This window comes from Camelina sativa, chromosome 9 (genome assembly GCF_030686135.1).
Source record: "Camelina sativa cultivar CO46 ecotype springtype chromosome 9, ASM3068613v1".
Lineage (NCBI taxonomy): Eukaryota > Viridiplantae > Streptophyta > Magnoliopsida > Brassicales > Brassicaceae > Camelina > Camelina sativa.
Genome location: NC_141888.1, coordinates 29,851,861 through 29,864,509, shown reverse-complemented (window position 1 = coordinate 29,864,509; position 12,649 = coordinate 29,851,861). Strand labels below are relative to the sequence as shown.

At 34.2% G+C, this 12,649-nt stretch overlaps 2 protein-coding genes and 1 pseudogene across 3 annotated transcripts; all 3 read right to left on the bottom strand.

The window, feature by feature from the left end:
- Nucleotides 1-868: 868 nt before the first annotated feature.
- LOC104715623 (cytochrome P450 71B31) lies at nucleotides 869-2,842 on the bottom strand. The gene is made up of 2 exons (XM_010433015.3): nucleotides 1,891-2,842; nucleotides 869-1,715 (listed from the first exon to the last, which is right to left on the bottom strand). The coding sequence occupies exons 1-2, from the start codon at nucleotides 2,590-2,592 to the stop codon at nucleotides 1,089-1,091; spliced, it is 1,329 nt and encodes a 442-aa protein (XP_010431317.3). The 5' UTR covers nucleotides 2,593-2,842; the 3' UTR covers nucleotides 869-1,088.
- A 952-nt stretch (nucleotides 2,843-3,794) lies between these two features.
- LOC104711890 (cytochrome P450 71B8-like) lies at nucleotides 3,795-5,627 on the bottom strand (annotated as a pseudogene). The gene is made up of 2 exons (XR_015565503.1): nucleotides 4,659-5,627; nucleotides 3,795-4,511 (listed from the first exon to the last, which is right to left on the bottom strand). The product of XR_015565503.1 is annotated as a cytochrome P450 71B8-like (transcript).
- A 600-nt stretch (nucleotides 5,628-6,227) lies between these two features.
- LOC104711888 (cytochrome P450 71B5-like) lies at nucleotides 6,228-8,096 on the bottom strand. Its single transcript, XM_087464314.1, has 2 exons — nucleotides 7,130-8,096; nucleotides 6,228-7,015 (listed from the first exon to the last, which is right to left on the bottom strand). The coding sequence occupies exons 1-2, from the start codon at nucleotides 8,012-8,014 to the stop codon at nucleotides 6,401-6,403; spliced, it is 1,500 nt and encodes a 499-aa protein (XP_087320440.1). The 5' UTR covers nucleotides 8,015-8,096; the 3' UTR covers nucleotides 6,228-6,400.
- Nucleotides 8,097-12,649: the final 4,553 nt, after the last annotated feature.

Below are 12,649 nucleotides of genomic sequence, written 5' to 3'. Positions count from 1 at the left end.
AATTTTTAAAACTTATGGAGATGGAGAGCCGATCACAAATTCAAGATATAGAAATCAAATAATAATTCTAGAATAATTTAGATGATTATTGATAAAATTTATTATTTTAGTTTAGGAAATTTAGCATTATCTTTCAATATATTATTAACATTTTTGTTTATCCTAACTTAGTAAATTTAGTTTGATCTCATCCCTATATAAGACGAATTTAAGCTGTAATATTATTTTTATAAGAATCAAATATAATTTATCTTAAGCACTTTGTGTACTTCTTTTATCAATATATCAATAGAGATAAAGGAAAAAAAACCATAACTAATTTAGTTTTATGATTTTAAAAAAATATATATTATTATATTGGAAAATATGAAATGTTTGAAGGGAAAAAAATTCATTTGTAAATATAAGAACTTTTTTAACAGATCAAAAACCGTAAGAAAAAATCCATCAAAAATCTGCCAACTAAGATATGAACGAACTAGCTTGTTGATCTGAATTCAAAATTTTCTTAATTTATTGTATACTATATATCTTCTCACATATTCATTTTTATAAATTCAACCAAAAAAAAAAACATTTTCAATTCTGTAGTTAAATAGTGAACTGAAAAAAAATAGTCAAAAGAGATGAACCAAAAACAATATAATCATACATCTTGCTAAATTCTGAATCCATCAATCCATTCTTCTAAAAATATTTTTTTATTGGATTTTTGGATGCATGAAAAAATTATTAAGTTTGTTTCATCTATCGGATCATAGTGCCTATCCCCTTCTAATGGTCACGATCTCTGATAGTTGACTTCTGCCACGGATGGTTCTAGCCCTCCAGAGTCTCATGAATGTAAATTTGAAAGAGAAATTTATAATGACGTAAATAAGTTTTTATTGAAGATATAAAACACATACTACGATAAAACATAGTAAAACATGGATGTATACTAATTCTACTTTTTTGTTTTTTAATCTTTTTTTATGTATACTAAGTCTGCAATACAAGTCAACCAGGATAAACGTAAGACAATAAAAAAAAGGAAAGAAAAACAAAATGTACTACGATAAAACATACAAATCATGATCATAGTCAACTCATTTGTTCACGAGTGATGATGAAAGGGTTGGTACGAGCTTAAGAGGGACTTTCTTGCCGATGTTCAAAGCTCCATCTTCTTCCATGTCAATGTCATCAATGGTCACTCCATTAGGCAAACTCCAATCGAAGAAGTAAAGGAGGTTAAGAAGGCCGAGCTCAAGAATGGTGACTCCCAAGGTCATACCGGGACAACTCCTACGACCGGCTCCAAAGGGCAAGAGCTCGTAATGCTGACCCTTGTAGTTGATAGAGGTATCGGAAAACCTCTCCGGATTGAATTCTTCAGGGTTAGTCCAACATTTGGGGTCACGTCCTATCGCGTAAGTGTTGATCTTGATATTGGAGTTCTTGGGAATGTGATAGCCTTGAATCTCGATGTCAGAAATTGTTTCTCTTGGTAGCAAGAGAGGAGCTGGTGGATGTAACCTGAAAGTTTCTTTGATCACAAGCGTCAAGTACTCAACCTTCTCTAGATCCTCTTCTGTGATTCTCTCTTTGTTGGATCCAAGTGTTGCTCGAATCTCTTCTTGGAGTTTCTTCATTACTCTTGGATATCTTATTAGCTCTGTCATCGTCCATATCATTGTGACTGTTCCTGCGTTCACTCCCGCCAAGACCACATCCTGATCAAATGACATATACGTAATTATTTAGGTTATTAGTTTTCTAGAGAAAAACAAAAATGAATTAGAATAATGTCTATATTAATTGTGAGTTAACTTTCTTTCCAAGCAATGACTTATTTCCAAAATAGAACTTTAAAAGTTTGGTACTAAGTAAGAGATTATATGCACTCACCGACATCATTGCTATGAGATGATCGCGAGTGATCTTTAAAGAACCGAATTTAGTGTGTTTATCGATCATATCCAACATGGCCGTGACGAGATCTGAGTGATCTTGAACTTGTTTGGTCTTCAAAATATCGTCGATCACATGTTGAAAGAAATTGGTAAGTTTTGTAAAGGCTCTGTTCATCCTCGCATGCTGACCGGAGATCCGGTCTACAAACCAACCGAGACCTGTGGGAAAGAAGTCAGTGAATGCCAAGCTGCATACGTTGGTTTCTGCCTCTACCACTAGCTCTTCAAGTTTTTCCATATCAATGAAATCGCATTCGTGGAAGTTCTGTCCAAAGGCGACTCTAAATATGATACCGGCGGTGTAGGAGAAAAGGGATTTTCTCAAATTCACTAAGGTTTGTGTTTGAGCAGATTCTGATAGTTTCTTGACCAGCAAGTTACCCTCTTCCTCTCTGATATACCTGAGAGATTTGTGCTTCTTTGGACTGAAGAGCTCAAGCCCCACGAGCTTTTTCATCTCTCGCCATTCCTCACCATACTGAGTGAAACCAATGTCTTTGAAGTTGTGAGTAAACAACCCGTTGGCGACGAGCTTAGGTCGGGTGCAAGTCTCTAAGTCGTGAGTCTTGAGAACTTCTTTAGCTGCTTCCTTGGAAGAGAACACGGCCATAGGGACGACACCAAAACGGAGAAGCATCACTGGTCCATGTTCTAAAGAAAGCTTGTGAAGAGAACTGTGAAGCAATCTTCCAATCTGGTGCAAGTTTCCTATGATCGGAAGACCCGTAGGTCCCGGAGGAAGCTTCTTTTCCGAAGCCGAAGATAAAAGCTTTTTTGAATATGAACAAAAAGAGAGGCAAGAGGAAGAGGAAACAAAGGAGGATAGACATGGTTCTTATCTTTTGTTTTCCTAGCTGGATTTGTTTTTTCTTTGTTTTCGGAGTGATGAGCATTATGTTCTCATAGAGGCAATATATAGGCTGCATGTGGGTTAGGCTTTTCTGATATTATCGTTCAAGTTTTTGTGGAATTTAAATTTATTAGAGGAATTTGATATTAAATTAAGGCAAACTCTCTCCAGAGACATCGTGTTGTGTGTTTAATTGGTGGAGAAGGAGAAGACAACCCAAAAAAAAAAAAAAATAGACAAGTTAGATGTATGAACTTTTCTCTCTAACCTAACCGGCAATCAACAATTCTAATTAGGTTTGTTAATTTTCAACAAATATTATATGGCAATTATGAAATATGCGGAGGTTGCTACAACATTAGGGCCAATGACATAGACACACTATGGTCTCATTTTAATTTAGTTTTGGTGAGCTTCCGGACTTTTTTTTTAATACCAAAAGACATATTTATCCCACTGGTTTAGCTGGATGCTTCGACATGGCCTAAGGCCGCCGCAATGAACCGAGGGTCGTCGAAGTCAAACCTTATTTGACTTTAAACATTTTTATTTATTTTTAGGGTTGGTTTAGATATTTGGGGGTTCATGTTTTGGTAGATCTTGGAGTTTGTGGAATTGTGGTATAAAAGATTTATGTAAATTTTTAATCTTAATCTGAAATTTTGTTCATATATGGTGTGGGGATACTAAATTCTTAGTTATATATAACCTTCAACAACCTCTCTATTTTCTTCATTATAGACGGAGGACCACAGGAAAAATCCAAGCTATATATTATTTAGAACCTGAGGATCACTCTTTTCTGATTGAGCCAATGTAACTAAACCATTCGTATACTTTGAATGTTATCTCAACTTGGAACATGTTTAATTTATTTAAAGACCACTTCAATGAAAAAAAAAATAACATATTTTAAAATTATAGACTAAGATAAGTTCTATTAGAGATAAAAACATCATGAACATGAATATATATACTCGATTAACAATGCATAAGCCAGCCAGGATAAGGCAAACATAATGAAAAACTAAACCGATTACAGAAAGAGAGCAAACGTACGAATCTTTATTTTATATATTAATGCATTTGTTTACGAGAGATGAAGAGTTGGTACGAGCCTAAAGAGGAACTTTCTTGGCGATGTTTAATGCTCCAACTTCTTCCATGTTAATGTCTGCAATTGTCATTCCATCTGGCACACTCCAATTGAAGAAATAAAGAAGGTTAAGAAGGCCGAGCTCAAGAATGGTGATTCCCAAGGCCATCCCGGGACAGCTCCTACGACCAGCTCCAAAGGGCAAGAGCTCGAAATGCTGACCCTTGTAGTTTATAGAGGTATTTAAAAATCTCTCAGAAATGAATTCTTCGGGGCTCGTCCAACATTTGGGATCACGTCCTATCGTGTAAGTGTTGATCTCAATCATGGTGTTTTTGGGGATGCTGTAGCCTTGAATCGTGATGTCGGACATTGTTAATCTTGGGAGCAAGAGAGGAGCAGGTGGGTGCAATCTGAATGTTTCCTCTATCACCATCTTTAGGTAATGAACTTTCTCTAGATCTTCTTCTGTGATTCTCTCTTTGTTGGACCCGAGTGTTGCTCGAATCTCTTCTTGGAGTTTCTTCATCACTCTTGGATGTCTGGTTAGCTCTGTCATTGTCCATATGATCGTGATCACTCCTGCGTTTGCTCCCGCTAAAAACACATCCTAAATAAATAACATACGTAACAATTCATGATTTGAAATTAGAATATGGAAGTAGATTTGTAAGTTGCTCCCTAAGCTATAATATTGCTTTCTATTCCAATATAAGCTTTAAATATTGCTACTAGTTAAGAAATCATTCAAACTTACCGACATGACTCCTTTAAGATGATCGGAAGTGATCTTGAAAGAGCCTTCATTGGTAGGTTTATTGATCAAATCCAACATGGTACTGATGAGGTCTGAGTGATCTTGGTGGTGTTCAGTCTTTAAATGATCATCAATCACATGTTGAAACAAATTGCTGAGTTTGGCAAAGACTTTGTTCATCCTCGAATGCTGACCAGAGAGTCGGTCTATGAGCCATCCGAGAGCCGTGGGGAAGAAGTCAGTGAATGCCAAGGTTCCTACGTTGGTCTCTGACTCTATCACCAGCTCTTCGACTCTCTCCATATCAATGAAATTGCACTCACGGAAGTTCTTCCCAAAGGCAACTCTAAATATAATACTGGCGGTGAAGGAGAAAAGGGGTTTACCCAAATCCACTAGGGTTTGTGTTTGAGCAGAGTTTGAAATTTTCTTGACCAGCAAGTCACTCTCTTCCTCTCTGATAGACCTAAAAGACTTTTGCTTTTTCGGACTAAAGAGCTCGAACCCAACGAGCTTTTTCATCTCTCGCCAGTCCTCGCCATACTGAGTGAAACCAATGTCTTTGAAGTTGTAAGAAAATAAACGGGTCCCGACCATCTTCGGTCGGGTACAAGTCTCTAGGTCATGAGTCTTGAGAACTTCTTTTGCGGCTTCCTTGGAGGAGATTACAGCCACAGGGACGACCCCGAAACGTAGAAGCATCACTGGTCCATGTTTTAAAGACAGCTTGTGAAGAGACCTGTGAAGCAATCTTCCAACCTGGTGCAAGTTTCCTATGATTGGAAGACCCGTAGGTCCCGGAGGAAGCTTCCTTTTCGAGGGTAAAAGCTTTTTAAAGTTGATTAAAAAGAGAGGGAAAAGGAAGAGGAAACATAGGAAGATTGACATTATTCTTGTCTTTTGTTTTGGCTAAGTAACTACTGTATATGTCGTTTTCTTACTTTGTATTTGGGAGTGACGAGCATTTTGTTCTCAAAGAGGCATTATATGGAGCAATCAGCAATGCATGTGGTTAGGTTAGGTTTTTGTACTATATCTTGTGTTAATATGTTTAATGGGTGGAGATGGAGAAGCCCTCAAAAACTAAGGTTAGATATAGAGCTCTCTCTTTAACCAACGACAACAATAACGTGGCAATGACCAAACTATTTAGGTTTAACAATTATATTTGAAATATCTCAACGTACGAAAATAATAATTCACGAATTCAAATCCTGAGTGGATTGATCTTCGGAGGAGTTTTTATTTTATATGTAAACAAAATTAAGGGGTTTTTGAATCAAGGATTCAAACGAACTAATTGAGAGCCAAGTTGATTAAGTTTCTTTAACTTACTAGAACTTTAAAACCTCTGAAACCATTATGTTTTTTTCGGTCGTTTGATGATGATAAATAAAAATAAAAGAGTATCGAAACAGAGGAAAATAGAGAACAAAATCTAAAGATTAAGACAGAGTACCCAATTATTTATTTTATCATGATATATAAACCTTGCGGAATCAATTTCATGTTATATGTCAACTTTTTTTCTTTTGTCAACTTAAAAACGGATTTTTATTCAAAAGACCATTTCAACAAAAATTGAAAGATAAATATTGAAACATTATTGTAAACATGAAACATGCGGATTACATGACAAAATAAACGTTATCATACAAAGGACAAAGCAAACCCCAAAACGGTAGTAAAGTAGACAAACATATAGAAGTCTTGTTCCTATTTAAAAGTAGTTATTATATTCTTCACCAGCGATGAAGAGTTGGTACGAGTTCAAGAGAGACTTTCTTAGTTATGGCAAAAGCTCCATCTTCTTCCATGTCGATGTCTTTAGTTGTCATGCCATTGGGCAAACTCCAATCGAAGAAGTAAAGAAGGTTAAGAAGGCCGAGCTCGACGATGGTGATCCCCGTGGCCATCCCGGGACAGGCCCTACGTCCGGCTCCAAACGGCAATAGCTCAAAATGCTGACCCTTGTATTCGATAGGGTTATCGACAAACCTCTCGGGGATGAACTCATCGGGTTTTGTCCAGTTTTTGGGATCACGTCCAATCGAGTAAGTATTGATTTGGATCATGGTGTTCTTGGGAATGTTGTAGCCTTGAATCTTGATGTCGGACATTGCTACTCTTGGGAGCAAGAGAGGTGCTGGTGGGTGTAATCTGAATGTTTCCTCTATCACCATCTTCAAGTACTCCACTTTCTCTAGGTCTGCTTCTGTGATTTTCTCTTTGTTGGGTCCTAGCGCTGCTCGAATATCTTCTTGAAGTTTTTTCATCACTCTCGGATGTCTGCTTAGCTCTGTCATCGTCCATATCATCGTGATGGATCCCGCGTTCACTCCAGCCAAAAACACATCCTGATCAAAATGATATATGTTAACTTGCTTCCCAAGCTATAATATTTTCCCTTTTAAGTTGCCTTTCTAATGTAAAAAAATTGAAGATTTTAGTAAAGGATTATTTGTACTCACCGACATGACTCCTTTGAGATGGTCTTTGGTGACTTTGTAAGGACCGAATTTAGTAGGGTTATTGATCATATCCAACATGACACTAATGATGTCCGAGTGATCTTGGATTTTTCCACTCTTCAAATGATCATCAATCACAAGTTCAAAGAAATTGTCGAGTTTGTCAAAGGCTTTTTTCACCTTGGAATGCTGACCGGAGACCCGATCTATGATCCAACCTGCCGGTAAGAAGTCAGCAAACGCCACGGAGCCAAGGTTGACCTCCGACTCAAGCACCAAATCTTCCACTGTCTCCATATCCACAAAATCACAGAAGTTTTGTCCAAAAGAAAGTCTATAAATGATGCCTGCCGCAAAGGTGAAAATGACTTTCCTCAAATTAACTGGTGAAGTAGGTTTCTCATGAGCAGAATTTGATACCTTCTTGACCAACAAAGCGCTCTCGTCCTCTCTAATAGACCTGAAATCTTTGAGCTTTTTCGGGCTAAAGAGCTCGAGGATGGCGATTTTCCTCATCTCTCTCCAGCACTCACCAAAAGGAGCAAATCCAATATCTTGACAGCCGTAGGTAAATAACTCGCTCCCCACCGTCTTAGGTCGGCTACAAGTCTCGAGATCATGAGTCTTGAGCACTTCCTCAGCTCCTTCTTTGGAAGAGACAGTGATCACAGGGACTACCCCGAAACGAAAATACGTCACCGGTCCATATTCTTGGGAAAATTTGTGAAGAGATTTGTGAAGAAATCTTCCAAGCTGGTGCAAGTTTCCTATGATCGGAAGACCCGTAGGTCCCGGAGGAAGCTTTCCTTTTGACGGTAAGAGCTTTTTAAAGAAGATTAAAGTAAGAGGGAGGATTAGTAAAAGGAAAGCTAGGAAGATAGACATTTTCTTGTTTGTTTTTGTATTGCCTAATTTTCTTCTTTTTTTTTTTTTTTTTTTTTATCTTTGATTGAAGTGAAGAGTAAGTAATGAGTTCTCAAAACGCCCATATATATATAGAGCCATAGAGGCAATGCATGGTACTTGGGTTTTGACTAAATCAAAGTTTCCATACTTAAGTTTCTATTTCCCTTTGTTTTACTCTCTTTTGTGTTTTATTTTCACAAACAAAGTTTCGCTACTATATTATAGGAATAATATCGGATATATATGTTAATATAGAGATAATTCCTAGGAGATAAATGTGGTAGAATAGTATAAGTTGTCCTTATCTAATGACTAATGCCTTTAGCCGATCGACAGTAAATATAGTCTTCTGTTTGTTTCAAACTTTCAATAAGGTGCAGCGCCATTTTATTTTGTTTGGAGTTATTCTGGTGGGACGACTAAAATCGAGATACTCGACAAAAAACATACTTCGTAAAAAAAAATTGTATATGACGAGAGCCTGTGGATATAAAGATTATTTCTTTACAAGTATACGGAATTTCACAATTTGGTTTGACTTCAATTCAACAGTTCTACTTCTATATATGTATTGACTTTTAAACGATTGCAGATTTTGTTTCTTTTCCCCCTTAGAAAGTCACAAGTTCTTTGCGACGTGTAGAATATCAGAGCGATAACTTGCAACGTGTAGTTTGTTTAAAAAGTTACTTCTTCATTTTTCTATATATATAGTTTCTTTTTTGTTCTTCTTTTTGTTAAACTCGTTTTTGAATCCTTGGGATGAAATATTGATAAGATATTGGAAAAGCTTTTGACTACTAGTACTACAATACAATTTTGTTGTTTTCTCATTTTTGTGAAATATAATTTGTTATTTGTCATACATAAATGTTGAATGTATTCAGAGCTGGATTCTGCACCCCCAAAAAAAAAGTATTCAGAGCTGGACACCAAAAAAACAAATTCTGAACAAAAAACTGAAAATTATTGCTAATGGGGTTTTGTGAGAATTGTTTTAAGAGTATGTTTTGGGAATTTCTAAACAAACCTAAAATTGTGAATGCGCATTAGTATATATATCTTCTTCTTTTTGTCACGTCTACGCGCGTTAACCTCTTTATAAAAAGGTCTCTGTGAGATTTCAGTTGTCTTTATTTATTTCATAACAGAGCTGCTAGAGAGTGAAAACAGTGACAAAAAAATAGAAGTAAAAACTGATATTTTTTGCTACTTCTTTATTTCTCAAATTTTATAGGACAGCTTTTTAAACATAATTTTTGTCAACTCAAACCCATTTACAAAACTTATGTAAATAGTATTGTACGTATATATAACATATATATATATATATATATATATATATAAAATTTAAATGCTATCATTTGTCTATCCTAATTTTTTTTTTGTATTGTTCTTTATTTCCTATGCATATGCAAAGCGCAAAATATAAGTAAACCTGATTCACTGGCAAAAGAAATAGACAACAATAAAAGAAAGAGTATATGTAGTAGATGCCACAAGAATCAAAACTAATTAAGAAACTACCACAAATGTACAGTGTATTTCTCTCTCTTCATTTACAATTATTTTTATACCCATTACATATATTACAAGTTATTCGTTTAAATATTATGTTATTTTTCTTAAGAACGAATTTATATATCGGCTTGGGTTCACAAATGAAATGGTTAGGGTTTAAATTTTACAATTAGAACGAAAATATATGTCGGTTTGGGTTCACAAATGAGATGATTAGGGTTTAGATTTTACAATTAGAACGAAATTATATGTCGGTTTGGGTTCACAAATGAGATGGTTAGAGTTTACATTTTACAATTAGAATGAAACTATATGTCGGTTTGGATTCACAAATGAGATGGTTAGGGTATAGATTTTACAATTAAAATAAAATTATATATCGGTTTGGGTTCACAAATAAGATAGTTAAAGTTTAGATTTTACAATTAGAACGAAATTATATGTCGGTTTGGGTTCACAAATAAGATGTTTAGGGTTTAGATTTTACAATCAGAACGAAATTATATGTCGGTTTGGGTTCACAAATAAGATGTTTAGGGTTTAGATTTTACAACTAGAACAAAATTATATGTCGGTTTAGGTTCACAAATGAAATGGTTAGGGTTTATATTTTAAAATTAAAACGAAATGACATGCTATTTTAAAAAATCTCACCAAATCTTTTACTTTTCAATCTTACACTAAAATTAAAAAGGATGATTTTGTCTTTTTACACCCAAAACACGTAGGCCCTATGGTATTTTCTAATATAAAAAAATAGTTGTGGTATTCTCTTAAGTACTTTTCAAAACTGTGGTATTTAGTTAATTAACCCTAAAAGAAATATACTTGGTAAAAAGTAAATGTAGTAGATATCTTATTGGGAGATTGTGTTAAATAGTATTTTCTTTAAGGAAAAAAAATTGTCAAGTTAACCAACGTTAACAGGGTTACTTACTAGTAAATGAGGCATTAGCCTGACGACCCAAGATTCATTTTTTCGAGGCCCCTATTTTAATAATAATAGTGGTCTTTGTTGAAAGATTCCGAGACTATTCTTTACGTTAGGTAAAAACATATTTGCGACTCCGATGTTTTTCTTGCGATGATATACTATTTTTGACTTAAAAGTCTGATCTTTTTTTACTATTCCTCAAAGTAGCACACTAGAACTAGACTACAACATGTGTTTTAAATGCTGACAAACAAAAAATGAGAATTTTAACAAGTGTACCACAAATGATTAACTTTATCAACGATTCTACTACAATCTATAAAAGCTTTTTTATTCTACCATAAGGTTTATTTAAAATGACGAAACTACCCCTAACCAATTCCAACAATTACCTTCTCATTGATGTAACAAATAAAAAAATTGTCCTGTCTTTTCAGTTTTGTGTCAGACCAATAATTAAAGTAGCATTTGAAAATCGAAAAACAATTACCTCTTCTATTCTGGCGATTCACTATTCTTTTTCATTTCCATCTTTAATCTCTCTTGAAAAGTTAAGGTTTTTATTGCCAATTTTTTTAAAAAAAATAGTGGACAACGCTAATTGTTGCATAATATTTTTCAAAACTGGTGGACGTCGTATTAAGTTTTGAAAGAGTGTGTCTTGGTGAATCCCGCTATAAAGTCTCATTCCTTGCATATTTTGTCTCCAATTTTGGGTATGTTTTTTTTAATTTTGTCTGTTTCCTAAAATTACAGTGTCTACTAACACGTTTTTGTCCATTGATTTGTTGTCTATTATGTCGAATAAACCAGTCAAGTCTGATTTGCAGGCATATTCATCTCATTTTCCCACCGTAAGTGATAGACAAGTTATTTTGACATAAATATGGACAAGTTGTTTTTAACGCAAACGAGAATTTTGTCCACAATATTTGTTCACAAAGTAATGAAAACATTTGTCCACTATAACTTGTCAATTGAAGAGGATTCAATTATATGTTTATTAACAACATGTCATACGTACACCTAAACTCTTGTCCACATACACCTAAACTCTGCTCGGGTTTTAATTGTCCATTGTAAATTATTCTTTCATGCATAACTTGTCCATACTATATACCAAAAGTTGTCCCCAATATCGAATTAGACCAATAGACAACATTGATACTCCAAGTAATGGACAAGTTACGTTGTAAACTCTAAGTAATGGACAAGTTACGTTTACAACTTGTCCACTAGTCAACATACTTGACAAATAAAAAAGTTTTACTAGAGGACATGTTGATACACATTTTGTCCGCAAGTCTAATTTTATCCATTCCCTTATATCATTCCATCTTATAATTTTAATTTTAGAGTTACGTATCTTTTTGATAAATTCAATCTAATTTATTCAAAAAAAATTAGATCTAATTTATCATTAATTCAATCTAATTTATGATGATTTATCATTAATGCACCATTTCTTAAAGCCTTTTAATGTCATATCATCTGATAGATTTTTTTTTTCTCTCTCTACTGGTCCACACATTTATGTTTCAGTTGTGTAATAAAAGAATACAGTTACTTCCAAATTTTCGTTCATAAACATGGGGATATTATTTTTTTTTAAATACCCTTTGTGGTATAATAGAAAAAGTAAGTTCTAATGTGGTAGAACCGAAAAGTTTGAAAGAGAATGTGGTAGAATTAATTAAAGGAAAAAAGATGGCTAACTACACGAAGTATTGGAGAATGCATGGTCACACATACCAAGTATAATATTGTATCCTCAACTACACGAAGTATATGTATTGCATGACCACATGTATGAACTATATGACGTTATGTGGTCAACACCATAGACATACAATCTGGTACACCGGTCGAATAATTCCGGTTAAGACCGACGTTGACTCCGGCGTTTATCAAAAAAAATTGTATTTTAATTTTTTTCTATGAAAAAACAAAATAATAAATTACTATATTAAATTATTTATGAATTTTCATGATTAGAAAACATTCTATTCAATATCTAAATATCTTAGGTATCTCTAATGTATTTATTCTTATAATTAATTAATTTTTTTTTAAAGCTAAAATAATAGTTAAATAAAAATAATTAATAATTATTTTCAAGATATTAATAGATTTTATCTTGATTTTAGGATATGTTTGCA

Excerpts from the sequence above, each read along its gene's own strand:
- LOC104715623 (XM_010433015.3), bottom strand. The coding sequence starts at position 2,592 with ATGCTTCTCCGTTTTGGTGTCGTCCCTATGGCCGTGTTCTCTTCCAAG. Across the intron at positions 1,716-1,890 it reads ATCTCATAGCAATGATGTCG|GATGTGGTCTTGGCGGGAGT; the intron begins GTGAGTGCATAT and ends TCATTTGATCAG.
- LOC104711888 (XM_087464314.1), bottom strand. The coding sequence starts at position 8,014 with ATGTCTATCTTCCTAGCTTTCCTTTTACTAATCCTCCCTCTTACTTTA. Across the intron at positions 7,016-7,129 it reads ATCTCAAAGGAGTCATGTCG|GATGTGTTTTTGGCTGGAGT; the intron begins GTGAGTACAAAT and ends CATTTTGATCAG.